At 34.0% G+C, this 15,366-nt stretch overlaps 1 protein-coding gene across 8 annotated transcripts in view; it reads left to right on the top strand.

Moving 5' to 3' along the window:
- LOC148953684 (28S rRNA (uridine-N(3))-methyltransferase-like) overlaps positions 1 to 15,366 on the top strand; it is a 65,224-nt gene that overhangs the window by 31,991 nt on the left and 17,867 nt on the right. For all 8 annotated transcript variants that reach the window (XM_089108422.1, XM_089108424.1, XM_089108423.1 and 5 more), the window contains one exon: positions 6,512 to 6,650. In XM_089108422.1, coding sequence (XP_088964548.1) covers positions 6,512 to 6,650 — 139 coding nt within the window. The remainder of the gene's footprint in view (positions 1 to 6,511; positions 6,651 to 15,366) is intronic.

Here is a 15,366-nt window from a genome sequence, read left to right as displayed (position 1 = left end):
CTGCGACAACTTTTTCGATACGAAGTGCCCTGGTCTAAAGGAAAAAAAAAAATAATACATTGTGCCAACATCGTTCTTATATGCCCTCAGGGCATAACTTAAAACCCTTGTCCTGAGGGATGTGGGGGAGTGACCTCCTCAAAATCATATTTGCGCTGCCTATGATTAGACTTTTCAAAATGGAAAATATATTAGAGCAAGAATCATAAAATTAATACAATTAAAGATATTAGTAGACGAAAAATTCAGAAAAATAATGATAAATATTTTTTCTATCATCAGACCATCACTTTATTATCATCATCACTTTTGTGCAAGGATGTCCAAATGACAACAAGAATAGACCCAGAACAAATATATATATAAATCTTACGAAATTTTAAAATATTTGAGAAATATAATTCTTTTCTTGTAGAAAAAATGATTCTTTAAGCTTCTGACTCCATCCCCCCCAAAAAAATACTTAAGAGGGTTTCTCATCTAAGAAAAAATGTATGGTGGCATAATTGCTCCTTAAGTACCACACATTTTATGGGTATTCAGTGTGGATGGTATGGTTTGAGTGGTAGTATATGTATATGAATAGTATGGTGTATATGGGTATGTTGTGAAAAAACTGTTTCTTTAAGCTTTTAGTCCCATCCAAAAAAAATATATGACGGTTATTCATCTAAGAAACAATCAATGGTGGCATACTTGCCCCTCAAATCCCACACATCTTATAGTTGTGCAGGGCGCTTCACAGGGTAATATTATGAGCAATTGAATTGTTTTGAACTAGAATTCGTAGAAATTTGGTTTTTAAACCCAAATAAGGATGAACCTCGTTGCTTTTAGTACCAGATACGATCTACATGTTTTCATTTGAAAAAAAAAATATCTAAAGGGTAAATATGCGCTTTTTCTCGTGTCTACTGCAATAACTTATTTTAAAAATGCCTATTTTTGGATTCTCGAGGGTGTTTGTTTTTTAATAATTTAATATTGTTAAGTCATATAAGGTCATTTTACCTTTTAAATTAAATATGAGTAATTGGAGTGTTGTTCTTCCAATGGTAAGGCTCTAAATAGCAAGAACTGTTATCATTCATTTTAAGTGACTTTAGCACGTCAGAACCTCTTTCGGAGATTTTCCTGATTTTTGATAACAATATTGATTCCTATGTTTCCAAGACAAAATATTTAGATATTTACATTAATTCTTTTATTTATTTTGTAGTCCAATTAACTGTACCCATTCCATCATTTTGACATTATTTGATAATTATTTCCTCTTTTCCGATATTCAGTGCATGATTTATTGTTCTGTTCTGTTCTTTAGCGTTCTGCTTATTGCTATGCTCTGTCATTATTCTGTTTATTTTGTTTCCTAGTAACAAATTGTAATAAATCTCTTCTGCTTCCTCCGCAACGTACTTAAAATTTCACATGGAAACTATTCCCTACTCTTTTTTTTATTCCCTTCCCATTCCTTCACTTCCTTGTCTTTATCCTACGGTTGATATTTTTGTGATACTAATTAAAAAAAAACTTTTTCCACAAAATAAGTTTTTCAAAGAAAAGTAAAGAACTCCATTAAACAAAAAATGAGCAAAAATAAAGTCAAATAATATACCAAGCGTGAAACTACCACAAATCAGTATCGATAAATAAATTAAACCCAAAACGAGTAGTAATTACAATAAAGAAGCCATTCAAATTCAAAATGAGCAGAAATTAACGTGAGTTGGGTGCAAAACCCCTATGTCTTCCCAAGGCCAGAACATAATTTGCACTTTACTGAAAAAAATACAAACGAATGTGCATTGTCAGTTTAATATACATATACTATTATTTAGTAATCAAAATGTTAATACTATTTGATTTTTTTAAGTTATAATAGTTAAAACATTTATATTTTTTCAGTGAAGTGAAAATTATGTTCTGGCCTTGGGAAGGCATAGGGGTTTTGATCCCTACTCATGTTAGTTTCTGCCCATTTTGAGTTTGACTGGGTTATTTATTGTAATTTCTGCTCGTTTTGGGTTTCATTTATTTATCGACGCTGATTTGTGGTAGTTTCACGCTTGGTATATTATTTGAATTTATTTTTGCTCATGTTTTGTTTAATGGAGTTCTTTACTTTTCTTTGAAAAACTTATTTTGTGGAAAAAGTTTTTTTAATTAATTTCTGTTCGTTTTATATTGACATAGTCTTTTCAGGAAAAAAGAAAATAATACTTTAAATCTTTTCGTTTTTTAAGTCTTTTGCCTGCTATAGTTTGGCCTGCTATTTGTATGCTGGAGAAAAATTTTCAGCAATTTTTAACAACATACACCCTTTTAAAAATCTGGACACAAATAGACGTGTTCAAATTAGTTTCATACCTCCTTTAGTTGACCTGAAATGGAAAAATTGATACTATTCGCAAAACAATCCGTTTACTTTCGTTAATTGGTTGGGTACACCTGCACTATTTATATTTGGTCAAGTTTAAGAGCAGAAGTACTCCCAAAAGTCTTAATATAAAACCCCCAGTCGTTCTTGAGATGCTGCTGAGATACCTTATTGGGAATTAGAATTATCACAGTGCATTTTGATTTAATCTTAAGGCAACATTTAGCTTTTAAACATAATGGGCGAATGGGAGGGTGGGCGTGGGAGGATGGGAGTGGAAGGAGGATTAGTTGCCCTCTAATCACTTTAGATTATTAAAAAGGGCTTTAGCTCTTCCTATATTCAATCAAATGAGCCCCTGTCTAAGTTCCCGCGACAACTCCTTCGATACTAAGTGCCCTGGTCTAAACAACAACAACAACAACAAATATTACATTATACCCATCTCGATCATTACAATTAAAATTTCAAGCCTTCCAATCACTTTCGACTATTAAAAAGGGCACTAGGCCTTTCGATTTCCAATCGAATGAGCCCTTTTGGAAACGACAACGCTGTCTACAAACACCTTATATGCCACCAGGGCATAAATTACCACCCTTACCCTAAGGTCTGGTAAGGTGGTTGTCATCCTCTAAGACCGAATTTCAGAACTTTCAACTGCGTCAAACAAAATGGCTATCTCAAAATTTTGATTGGATGTGTTTGGGGGAATGATGGGCGGAGGGGGGGGGGGTTTGGTGCCCTCCAATCACTTACGAGGATTAAAAAGGGCACGAACACTTTGAATTTCCAAACGAATGAGTCTTTTTTGAAGTTTCTACGGCAACGCCTTCTATAAAAACCTTATATGCGCCCAGGGCATAACTTAAAACCCTTGCCCTGAGGGTTGTGGGGGAGTTTCCTCTTCAAAAGCGTATTTTCTATATGGAAATCAACTACGCTGAACAAATTATCTATCTCAAAATTTTGATTGGATGTGTTTGGAGGAATGATGGGAGAGGGGGGGGCTAGCTGCCCTCCAATCACTTTCTACTATTAAAAAGGCACTAGAACTCTTGATTTCCAATCGAATGAGCCCCTTTTGAAGTTTCTACGACGACCCCTTCCATATGATGTTCCCTGCTCTAAAGGAAAAAAAAAAGATACATTGTGGCAACATCGGTCTTATATGCCCTCAGGACATAACTTAAAACCCTTGCCCCGAGGGTTGTGGGGGAGTGTCCTCCTCAAAAGCATATTTTCTATCTGGAAATCAATTACGGTGAACAAAATGGCTATCTCAAAATTTTGATTGGATGTGTTTGGGGGAAGGATGGGCGGGGGGGGGGGAGGGCTAGTTGCCCTCCAATCACTTTCGACTATTAAAAAGGGCACTAGACACTCCAATTTTCAATCGAATGAGCCCTTTTTGAAGTTTCTACGACAAATCCTTCCATACAAAGTGCCCAGGTATGGAGGAAAAAAAAAAAAATAATACATTGTGCCCACATCGTTAGGCAGCGCTGTCACGCTGCCTATGATATCTAACCATTGTTGGAATCCAACCATTACGTAAAATGTCTGAAAACCAAAGTTTGAAACTAGTTTATTAGGCTTTTAGACCGCTCTCCCCTGCCTGTTCAATTATATTTTATTCTTCCTTTGGAAGGCGTCATAACATCTAACCGTCAGGAGCACTAACGTCATTTTGTCTTCAAAATCCGTCATAACATCGACAAAAAATCCGTCAGAACCACTAACCGTCATAACATCTAAAATTTTAAAACTTTAGTTTTTTGGGGTTTAGAGGGGAAAAGGTACCTAGGTTAGGTTAGGTTACGTATTTAATATATGCTTTGCCTTACCTCCACCCCTATGATGTGCAAATATATAGCTGAAATTTGTTTCTAAACTATTATATACTTATTCCTATTATGTAAACTTATAAACTTTTTAGATGTTATGACGGTTAGTGGTTCTGACGGATTTTCCGTTTAGATTTTATGACGTTTAGTGCTTGTGACGGTTATTCGAAATGGTAGCACCCCCTTCCTTTACTCTTTATTCATTTGTGTTTTTCATCTCATCGTTTTCATGTTCTTTCTAGGTCATCTAATGGGGCTGTAAAATCACCCAAATTATATGTTATTTCACTCTACCCTAGTACCTTATCCCTCTCAATGTTAATTTGAATTTTCTTTTAATACCTCTTTTAATGCTAGTGTATTATTTTTTTTCTTTTCTCTAGTTTCAAATTTCTCTACTTTTTTGTTGTTGCATAAACTCTCACTCCTTCTTTGTAGCTCTGTCCCTACCATTCTCTTCCAGATTTTTTTTTATATTTCAACCCAGGTTTGTGTGTTTTTTTTCTCCGTTCAAGATTCTTTACGGGGTAGTAATTTTCCTTCTGTTTTTATTATCCATAATTTTTATTATAATTACTTTTTTTTATTATTTCTATTGTCCATAAAATGGATCAATTTATTGATTGATTGCCAGGATACAAATTAGAATAAAAGTTTTGCTTATAGTACAAATTTTGAATTTAGTTAAAAATGGTTAGGGAACAAATTTAAGGAACAAAAAATAGGAAAATGTTAGAGAACAAGGTTCTTTACAGGGTAATAATTTTTCTTGTGTTTTTATTATCTATAATTTTTATTATTATTATTTATTATTTTTATTATGCATAAAATGGATCAATTTATTGATTGATTACCAGAATACAAATAAGAAAATTTTTTTTACTTATATTTTAAATTTTCAACATAATTAAAAATGGTTAGGGAACAAATTTATGGAACAAAAAATAGTGAAAATGTAGGAACAAAGTTCTTTACGGGGTAATAATATTCCTTTTGTTTTTATTATCCATAATTTTTATTATTATTATTATTATTTATTATTTTTATTATCCATAAAATGGATCAATTTGTTGATTGATTACCAGGATACAAATTAGAATAAGATTTTTGCTTATAGTTTAAATTTTGAATATAATTAGAAATGGTTAGGGAAGAAATTCGGGGAACAAAAAATAGGGGAGTTTTAGGGAACAAGGTTCTTTATAGAGTAATAATTTTCCTTGTGTTTTTATTATCCATAATTTTTATTATTATTACTATTTTTATTATTTTTATTATCCATAAAATGGATCAATTTATTGATTGATTACCAGGATACAAATTAGAATAAAATTTTTACTTATAGTACAAATTTTGAATAAAATTAAAAATGGTTAGGGAACAAATTTTGAGGGTGATCTAATAAAAACGTAAGCCTGATGAATGACTGAGATATAAAGTAATAACACTCATAAAAGACTTGCACGCCGCCTCCAAAAAGATATCACCTGAACAGTTTATCGTTTCGTCTTACTTCTAATCCTCTATGTAAACGTAACCGAAATTTCACTGTGATGATTACCAATTTTACCAATTTACAAAAACTACCAACATAATTTTGATATTTCGTTTGATTGAAGTTTTACCTTTTGTCAGCCTTTGAGGTCATTTAGTACTTGTATGATATACCCACCTGAATATTCTTCATCTAAGTAGAACCTGTTTCTCTGACGCTCAATCCTAATGAAATATACCCAAGTATGATAAAAAATATAATACTTCAGAAAGAATTGTGCTATATATTTGCACATTAGCGGGGGGAAGGGGGGGTGCGGGTCTGCTTGGTATGTATAATGTGCTAGGTAAAATTATTCTGCATATTATGTAGTAAGAATTATTTTCCAACTTTACACTGTCCAAATACTTTACCCCCCCCCCGTAATGTGGAAATATACGGCCCGAATTACAATGCGTCAATGAATGAACAACTTGTGTGGTCGAGGGTATATCATTTAAGTACCGGTAATTTACTCCGCCGTATGGAGTAAGAATTTGTCCGTCAGTCAAAATAAGAAGGCTGACGTGAAACATTTTCTTGTTATCAAACTTCGCTATATAGTTCAATTTCTATTTTCAATGTGGAATTTTTTTCGGGGGGGGGCAGGTAAGTAATCTTCAGGTAAAACATATTATAAAGTATATGCCTCTTCTTGTTTTTTGTTCTTAGTATATTTCTGTTAAAATTGATTTTAAAATCATTAACTTCTATCGTCAGCTTCGCCAGAACTTCTCAATATATTTATTTCAGTTGAAGGAAGATATTGTATTACCGCTATTATACAGTTTGGTTGAAATGGAATATAGAGAAAGGGAATTGATCCGCATAATCAAGAGAAAAGACGCAGAAATAGAAGATTATAAGGCGACAGGAGCTAAGGTTTCCAGAAGTAATGTTTTTATTTATCTTTCTATAACACACTATCACGGATACACACATACGCACACACACACACATACACATATATATGTTACCAGGAATGTCCGAAATCTGGTTACTGTCGACATTCACCGGGGAATGTCCGAAATTCCTTTTTCTCTGCTTGGATTCAGTTAGCTTTTCGATTCAGCTTTTTCAGTCTTATGCAAGCTATGATGGTAAAAGTTAAAGTTAGTTTAGGTTGAGTTAGATTAGCTTAGGTTACGTTAAATTTGGTTCTAAATATAAGAAATGGGTTAAAACCTAAGCTAACCCAACCTATCCTCACCTAACCAAACCATATATATATATATATATATATATATATATATATATATATATATATATATATATATATATATATATATATATATATATATATATATATATATATATATATATATATATATATATTTATATAGGTTTTATATATATATATATATATTTTATATTATATATATCTATATATATATATAGGTATATATATATATATATATATATATATTTTATATTATATATATCTATATATATATATAGGTTTTACCTACCGCAGTAGGTTTTAGGCTTCTGCAGTGAGGCGATACCAAGACTCTTGTTTGTAGTTATTTTTATTCGATTCAAACTTGATTTGCATATTCAATTTAAGTTTCACTTGTTTTAAGATTTATTTATTCATTTACATTAATATATATTTAATGTTTGTTCGCATTGATTGTTATTTAATTTCTGTTCGTTTTAAGTTTCATTTATACTTTAATAGCAAAATATTTATTTTCGTTTTAAGCTTGATTTTCATATTCAATCTAAGTATTACTCGCTTTAAGATCTATTTATTCATTTGTATTATTACTAGTTGTATGTTTTTTGCTATGATTGTTTATTTAATTTCTGTTCGTTTTGGGTTTCATTTATTCTTCAATTGTAATTTCTGATCGTATTAATTTATAGCTTTAACAGTTATTCGTTCGTGCTAATCATAATATTGCAACTGCCTTAGCTTCTCTTCGAAAACTCTTTTTTCGATCAGTTTTTTTAATTAATTTTTTTTCGTTTTTTACAACGGGAAGTCTCTTGTTTTTATGGCATGGGGGTGGGGGGGGGGTTGCTTAATGTCCGATTATTATCGACTTTAAAAAATGGATCTAGAAATTTCAATTTAAATCAAATGAGGCTTTTTTCAAAGTCTATACGACTACCTCTTTGATAAAAACCTTATATATGAACAATAGACAGCTTGCATAACTTGTGGACTGCGATTGACAACAATGAATGGATTGAAAAAATAGCTCCAATAAGGGAGTTTAGACCATTTCACTTGCTGACACAAAGGGATCACGACTGTTTGGAGTTGACCTTAATAGGATTTTGTGTGCCAAAGCAATTTTACATCTATCTCAGAGTATGTATTTTAACCTTATAATTGGACAATTATAATAGATTTCCTATGTGTTCTTCCCAAACAAAACCCCTTCCCATAAGTTATAAACCCCCTTTAATAAGTTATGCCCCAGGGCATAACTTACAACGCCTACCCCTGGGCCCTGGTGGGCTATGTCGACACCGGAGTTCTTTGTTATCAGAACTTTGAACTATTTTAACAAAATGTCTATCTCAAAGTTTTTATCTGATGCACTTAGGGCGTGGAGGAGGGGGGGGCTAGTCACCCTCCAATGTCTTTTGACTCTTAAAAAGTGAACAAGAACTTTCAATTTTCAGTCAAATGAGAAATCTCCAAAGTTTATACGAACATCCCTTCTATGAGAAATAATGGGAAGGATTCGGAGAATCCTTAAATTACAACTATTGCCCTGAGGGCTGTGGGGGAGTTGTCATCCTCAAAGACCTAATTTCCAGAACTTAAATCTACGTTTAATAAAATTGCTGTCTCAAATTTTGATTGGATGTGTTTGGGGAAAAGGTGGGCGTGAGAGAGGGGTTAGTTGCCGTCAAATCACTTTCGACTATTAAAAAGGGCACTAGTCCTTTGAATTTCCAATCAAATGAGCCTTTTTTGAAGTTTGTACGACACAGCCTTCTATAAAAACCTTATATGCCCCCAGGGTATAACTTAAAACCCTGGCCCTGAGGGTTGTGGGGGATTGTCCTACTCAAAAAAATATTTTCTATCTGGAAATCAACTATGCTGAACGAAATGGCTATCTAAAAATTTTGATTGGATGTGTTTGGGGGAATAATGGGCGTGGGGGGGCTAATTACCCCCCCCCCCCAACTATTATCACTTTCAACTATTAAAAAGGGCACTATCCCTTTGAATTTCCAATCGAATCAGCCTTTTTTGAAGTTTCTATGACAACGCCTTCTATAAAAACCGTATATGCCCCCAGGTCATATCTTAAAATCCTTGCCATGAAGGTTGTGGGGGAGTGTCCTCCTCAAAAAATATTTTCTATTTGGAAATCAACTACGCTGAATAAAATGGCTGTACAATTGACGAATGAAAGATCTTAAGCCGAACTGGCCAGCCATGACAAAAAAAACAACAAAGAGAAAAATCTCTAAAAAAAAAAAAAAAAACGAGACTGTGGCCAGGGGCGAGAAAAGAAAAACAACAGAAACAAAACAACGCGGATATTTCGCCTGTATACAAACAAGGCGTCTTCAGCACGCCTTGAAGAAATAACCTTCCATCTGATATTTTTATACGAATTAAGGAAATGGCCATTAGATCTTTTCGCCATGATTTTCATTTGTCCAAGGTTCGTTTGGTTGACAAGTTTAATAAACTTTAGTTTGAGAATTTCCAAGATTCAGATGTTTTTTTATCCTCGTCATTGTCTGGGTCCAGCAATTAAGAATTTGTCTTCTAAGCCTCTTAATATTCAACAGGAAGCCGTTTTGTCGAAAGGTTCAAAGTTCTGTTTTCCAACACCAATCTCCTATTCAAAAATAATTTCAAAGGTGGAGTCAGGAATTATGGCTTCTATAGATAAGGTTGATACTCCTCAAGAACTCAGAGCTGAGATCGTTAGAAAACTAAACACCTTTAACATGAACTTCATTGGTAAAGACATTTCACAAAAAAATGACATTAAAATCCTTTCTGATTTGAAAAAGGATAGATTTCTTACTATCACCAGAGCGGATAAGGGGAACACGATCGTAATTATAAAGACTAAAGACTAGAATAATCAAATGAAATCCATTATTTTGGATACTATTAAGTACGAAAAACTTGATTTTGATCCTACAGATAAGTATATAAAAACAACAAGAAAGGAATTAGAGTCAATGAAAAATAATCTTCACATTACCACACAGTTTTATAACAAATATTATCCTAGGGGTTGTTCGGCACCCAAGATCTATGGTCTACCTAAGATTCATAAGACTGGATCCCCCCTCCGCCCCATTGTGTCAACTTGTCTGTCACCTGTTTCAAAATTAGGAAAATGGTTGTCGGTAGCTTTTTGTCCACTTTTGGGAACACAAAAATCATATTTAAAAAATTCGACTGATCTTACTAATAAATTGCGCAATTTCACGCTGGAGGAGAGTTCAATTCTTTGCAGTTTTGATGTTGTGTCCATGTATTCAAATTGTGATTTAAAAAGGTGCGAGGATATTTTAAAAAGTAAATTAGAAAAACTCTTTGATTTAATACAGGATGTGACGTTAGCCAGTTTGGATATTGATGTCATTATGAAACTAATTATTCTGGTAAATGAATTTTCTTTTTATTTTGGTTTTCGAGGGGAGTTTTATAGACAAATTTTTGGGTTACCTATGGGGGCTTCTCTTTCTCCTTTATTGGCAAATCTATTCATAGATGCCATTGAAACCTCCGCTATAAATAGTTTTAGAATCTCCCCTTGTTTCTGGGGTAGGTTCATGGATGATGTGGTGTGCGTTTGGAAACATGGGTTGGACTCCTTAAACCTTTTTTGTAAGCATTTAAATAGTTTTGATAATAATATTAAATTTACAGTTGAATTTGAGGATAATAATATATTACCTTTTCTGGATATTTTATTAATTAAAAGGGATTTCCATTTACTTTTCTTGATTTACAGAAAACCTACTCACAATGATAGGTATTTAAATTTTCATTCTTGCCACCCTATGTCGGTGAAAAGGGGGGTTGTAATTTCACTAGTGGATAGAGCCTTTAAAATCTAATCCCAGGAATTTCTGGATTCGGAATTGTTATACTTGAGGGATATTTTATTTTGTAATAGTTATCCTATTAAGTTCATTGATAAAATAATTGAAAATAGACGGGCCAAACATAGTAGTAGGGTTATTGAGGTTTCTCAGTCTTTAGATTTAGTTGTATCAAAAAGCTTCATTTCATTACCATATGTACCTGATTTGGGGGAGAAACTTTCACGGGTTTTACGTAAATTTGGTATTGATACATGTTTCCAATCGCTGAGGCCAATGGGTAGTTTTTTTTTGTTCTGGTAAGGATTTAACTCGGGGAAATTTAGTAAGTGGGGTATATAAAATTCCGTGTTCTTGTGGGAAGTTCTATATTGGTAGGACTCACCAACAATTTGTTGAAAGGTTTATTGAACACCGTAATTCAATAGAAAAAAACCCTACAATTAAGCAAGCCTCCAGAAACTTTCGTTTCAGCTTTAGCAGAGCATATTTGGCTTCAACCAGATCTTTTTGTAAAACTTGATGAAGCCATGGCTATTTATAATGATAAGGGGTACACACAATGGGCCAGGGAAGCCATAGAAATTAAAAAACATATGTTTGCTAACCTTTCCATAAATAGGGACACGGGTAATTTAAATATTGACCCAATTTATGATAACCTTCTAAAGAGTGAATCAATTGTCAATAAGGGAGTAAAGATTTTAAATAATCACCCGGGGACTATTTTACCTGTTAGACCAAAACGATTTGCTTCAGTAATAGCTAACAAAAGGATTATTTCGCAACTAAATAATTAAAGTACTTTAGAGTTTTTTTTATATTTTTCCTCAGTTACTCTGGTGTCCTCACTGAAGTAACTCTATATTAGCATCTTTTCCCTACGTGGATTAGTTTTGCGCCGATTATACATTTTTTTTTTTTGGTGGTGGTTTTATTGGTTTTTATTTTTATCTTGTTTTTTTTTTGTGTCTTTCGTGCTGAAGACGCCTTGTTTGTATACAGGCGAAATATCCGCGTTGTTTTGTTTGTGTTGTTTTTTTTTTCTCTCCACTGGCCACATTATCGTTTGTTTATTTTTTTTTTTTTTTTTCTTTTTTTTTTTTTTAGAGATTTTTCTCTTTGTTGGTTTTTTAATAAAATGGTTATCTGAAAATTTTTATTGGATGTGTTTGGGGGAATGATGGGCGTGGGAGGAGGCTTATTGACCCACCAATCCATTTTTCATAATAAAAAGAGCAATACCCCTTTAATTTACAATAGATTGATCCTGTGTCTAATTTACAACAACGAAACCTTCTAAAATAACCCCATATACCCCCAGGGCATAACTTAAAACCCTTGCCCTGAGGGTTGTGGGGGAGTATCTTCCTCAAAAACATATTTTCTATCTGGAAATCAACTACGCTGAACAAAATGGCTATCTTAAAATTTTGATTGGATGTGTTTGGGGGAATGATGGGCGTGGGGGGGGGGCTAGTTACCCTCCAATCATTTTCGACTATTAAAAAGGGCACTAGTCCTTTAATTTCCAATCGAATGAGCCTGTTTTGAAGTTTCTACGACAACACCTTCTATAAAACCTTGTATGACCCCAGAGCATAGCTTACACCCCCTGCCCTGAGGGTTGTGGGGGAGTCTCCTCCTCAAAAATATATTTTCTATCTGGAAATCAACTACGCAGAACAAAAGGGCTATCTGAAAATTTTGATTGGATGTGTTTGGGGAAATGATGGGCGTGGGGAGGGGGGCTAGTTACACTCCAATCACTTTCGACTATTAAAAAGGGCACTAGCGCTTTAATTTCCAATCGAATGAGTATGTTTTGAAGTTTCTACGACAACGCCTTCTATTAAAACCTTATATGCCCCCAGAGCATAACTTACAACCCTTGCCTTGAGGGTTGTGGGTGAGTATCCTCCTCAAAAATATATTATCTATCTGGAAATCAACTACGCTGAACAAAGTGGCTCTCTCAAAATTTTGATTGGATGTGGTTGGGGGAATGATGGGCGTTGGGGGGGGGGGGCTAGTTGCCCTCCAATCACTTTTGACTACTAAAAAGGGTACTAGCCCTTTAATTTCCAATCGAATGAGCCTGTTTTGAAGTTTCTACGACAACGCCTTCTATAAAAACCTTATATGCCCCCAGGGCATAACTTAAAACCCTTTTCCTGAGGGTTGTGGGGGATTGTCCTCCTCAAAAATATACTTTCTATCTGGAAATCAGCTACGCTTAACAAAATGGCTATCGAAAAATTTTTATTGGTTGTGTTGGGGGAAATGAGGGGCGCGGGGGGAGGGGGGCTAGTTACACTCCAATAACTTTCGGCTATTAAAAAGGGCACTAGCCCTTTAATTTCCAATCGAATGAGCCTGTTTTGAAGTTTCTACGACAACGCCTTCTATAAAAACCTTATATGCCCCCAGGGCATAACTTAAAACCCTTGCCCTGGTGGTTGTGGGGGAGTATCCTCCTCAAAAATATATTTTCTATCTGGAAATCAACTTTTCCGAACAAAATGGCTATTTCAAAATTTTGATTGGATATGTTTGGGGGAATGATGCTTTTTGGGGGGGGGCTAGTTGCCCTCCAATCATTTTCGACTATTAAAAAGGGCACTAGAACTTTCGATTTCCAATCGAATGAGCCCCCTTTGAAGCTTCTACGACGACCCCTACCATATGAAGTGCCTCTGGAAAAAAAAAAACAAAAAAAAAACACTGGAGCCGTATGGCCTTTACTATAGGCAACGCTACAGCGTTGCCTCTGAAATCCATAACAAAAATTCAGAAATTTTCCAAAATATTCTATTTATTTTTATTTCCAGTTTATATCAAATTAAATTCAAGTTAGAAAGACATTGCATTATCTACACATAAATATGTCATAGCAGCTCCCATTTATAACGGAGAGTTTAGCTCGTAAAGGGTAGGTTTAATTTGTATGCGAGACAAAGAAATTTAGGTTAAAATAAAACAAATACAATTATTGATTGGCCATTTTGGCTACTCATGTTTGTCTTATATAATCCAAAAAAGCTGGCAACCATGACCCAAACCCATAAACTGCAGTGAATTTAGAGCCAAGGTTGAACTAGCATTACGAAGTGGACAGATTCAATATTATGTTGATATTTGGCTGTTTATTGTTTGATTTGGAGTTTTTTATGTCGACTTGGATACCAAGCCAAACGCATTTTTTGGCAGTATTTTTGAATATAGTTCTTTTGAATTTTGAATTATGCCATCATTTAAAAAACATCAGTTTAATTTATTATTGTAACTTCAACTCAATTAATCAACTTAATTTATTAACAACTTAATTTATAAACATCATTTTATTACAATCAATTATTATTATTACACTCAACTTAATAATTAATTTAACTTAAATTTTGAATTTGCCGCTTGACTTTGTAATTTCTTGGTCAACATGGAAAACAACGGACTTTTTTCTGTCGTCAAAAGACGGTTAATTAACATCAAATAAACGGCATAATTCCTTGCCAAACAGCTCGTGGTAACGAACTGTAAGTAAGGAGCGACTCGGCATACTAGTAACCGAAATTCTAAAAAATATAATTTTGGTACCAGTAGACACAAAAAAGAATCGGATTTTATGCTGACTTCAAATATGTAAGTTTCATTAAGTTTAGTCTTACCCATCAAAAGTTACGAGCCCGGAAAAATTTACCTTATTTTCGAAAAAAAGACGAAACAGTCCCTGAAAGTGATAGAATCTTAATGAAAATCAAACAATCAGATCTAGCGTATCAGAAAACTCTACTGTAGAGGTTTCAAGCTCCTATCTGCAAAAATGTGGAATTTTGTATTTTTTGCCAGAACAAAAGATCACAGATGCGTGTATTTTTCCAGGGGTGATCGTATCGATCCAGTGGTCCTAGAATATCGCGAGAGGGCTTATTCCAACTGAAATTAAAGGCTCTACTGCCCTTTCTAAGTGACCAGAAAATTAGAGGGTAACTAGGTCCCCTCCCACGCTCATTTTTCCCAAAGTCACCCGATCAAAATTTTGAGATAGCCATTTTGTTCAGCATAGTCTTACCGAAAGTTACGAGCCTGAAAAAATGTGCCTTATTTTTAAAAATGGGGAAACATCCCCTAAAAGTGATAGAATATTAATAAGAATCAAACCATCAGATTTAGTCTATCAGAAAACCCTACTGTAGAGGTTTCAAGCTCCTATCTGGAAAAATTTGGAATTTTGTATTTTTTGCCAGAAGAAAGATCTCGGACGCGTGATTTTTTTGTTTTTTTTTCCAGTGGTAATCGTATCGATCCAGTGGTCCTATAATATCGCAGGAGGTCTCATTCTAACGGAAATTAAAAGTTCTAGTGCCCTTTCTAAGTTACCAAAAAAATTGAGGGCAACTAGGCCCCCTCTCACGCTCATTTTTTCCCAAAGTCACCTGATCAAAATTTGGAGATAGCCATTTTGTTCAGCATAGTCAAAAATCTAATAGCTATGTATTTGAGGATGACTCAATCCTCCACAGTCTCCGAGGGAAGGGTTGCAAGTTATGGACTTTGCCCATTGTTTA

The sequence above is a fragment of the Artemia sp. Qi Xiang Cuo genome, chromosome 3, assembly GCF_049724085.1.
Source record: "Artemia sp. Qi Xiang Cuo chromosome 3, ASM4972408v1, whole genome shotgun sequence".
NCBI classification, from domain to species: Eukaryota; Metazoa; Arthropoda; class Branchiopoda; order Anostraca; family Artemiidae; genus Artemia; species Artemia sp. Qi Xiang Cuo.
The sequence above is the reverse complement of the archived record's forward strand: the minus strand, read 5'-3'. Positions and strand labels throughout refer to the sequence as shown.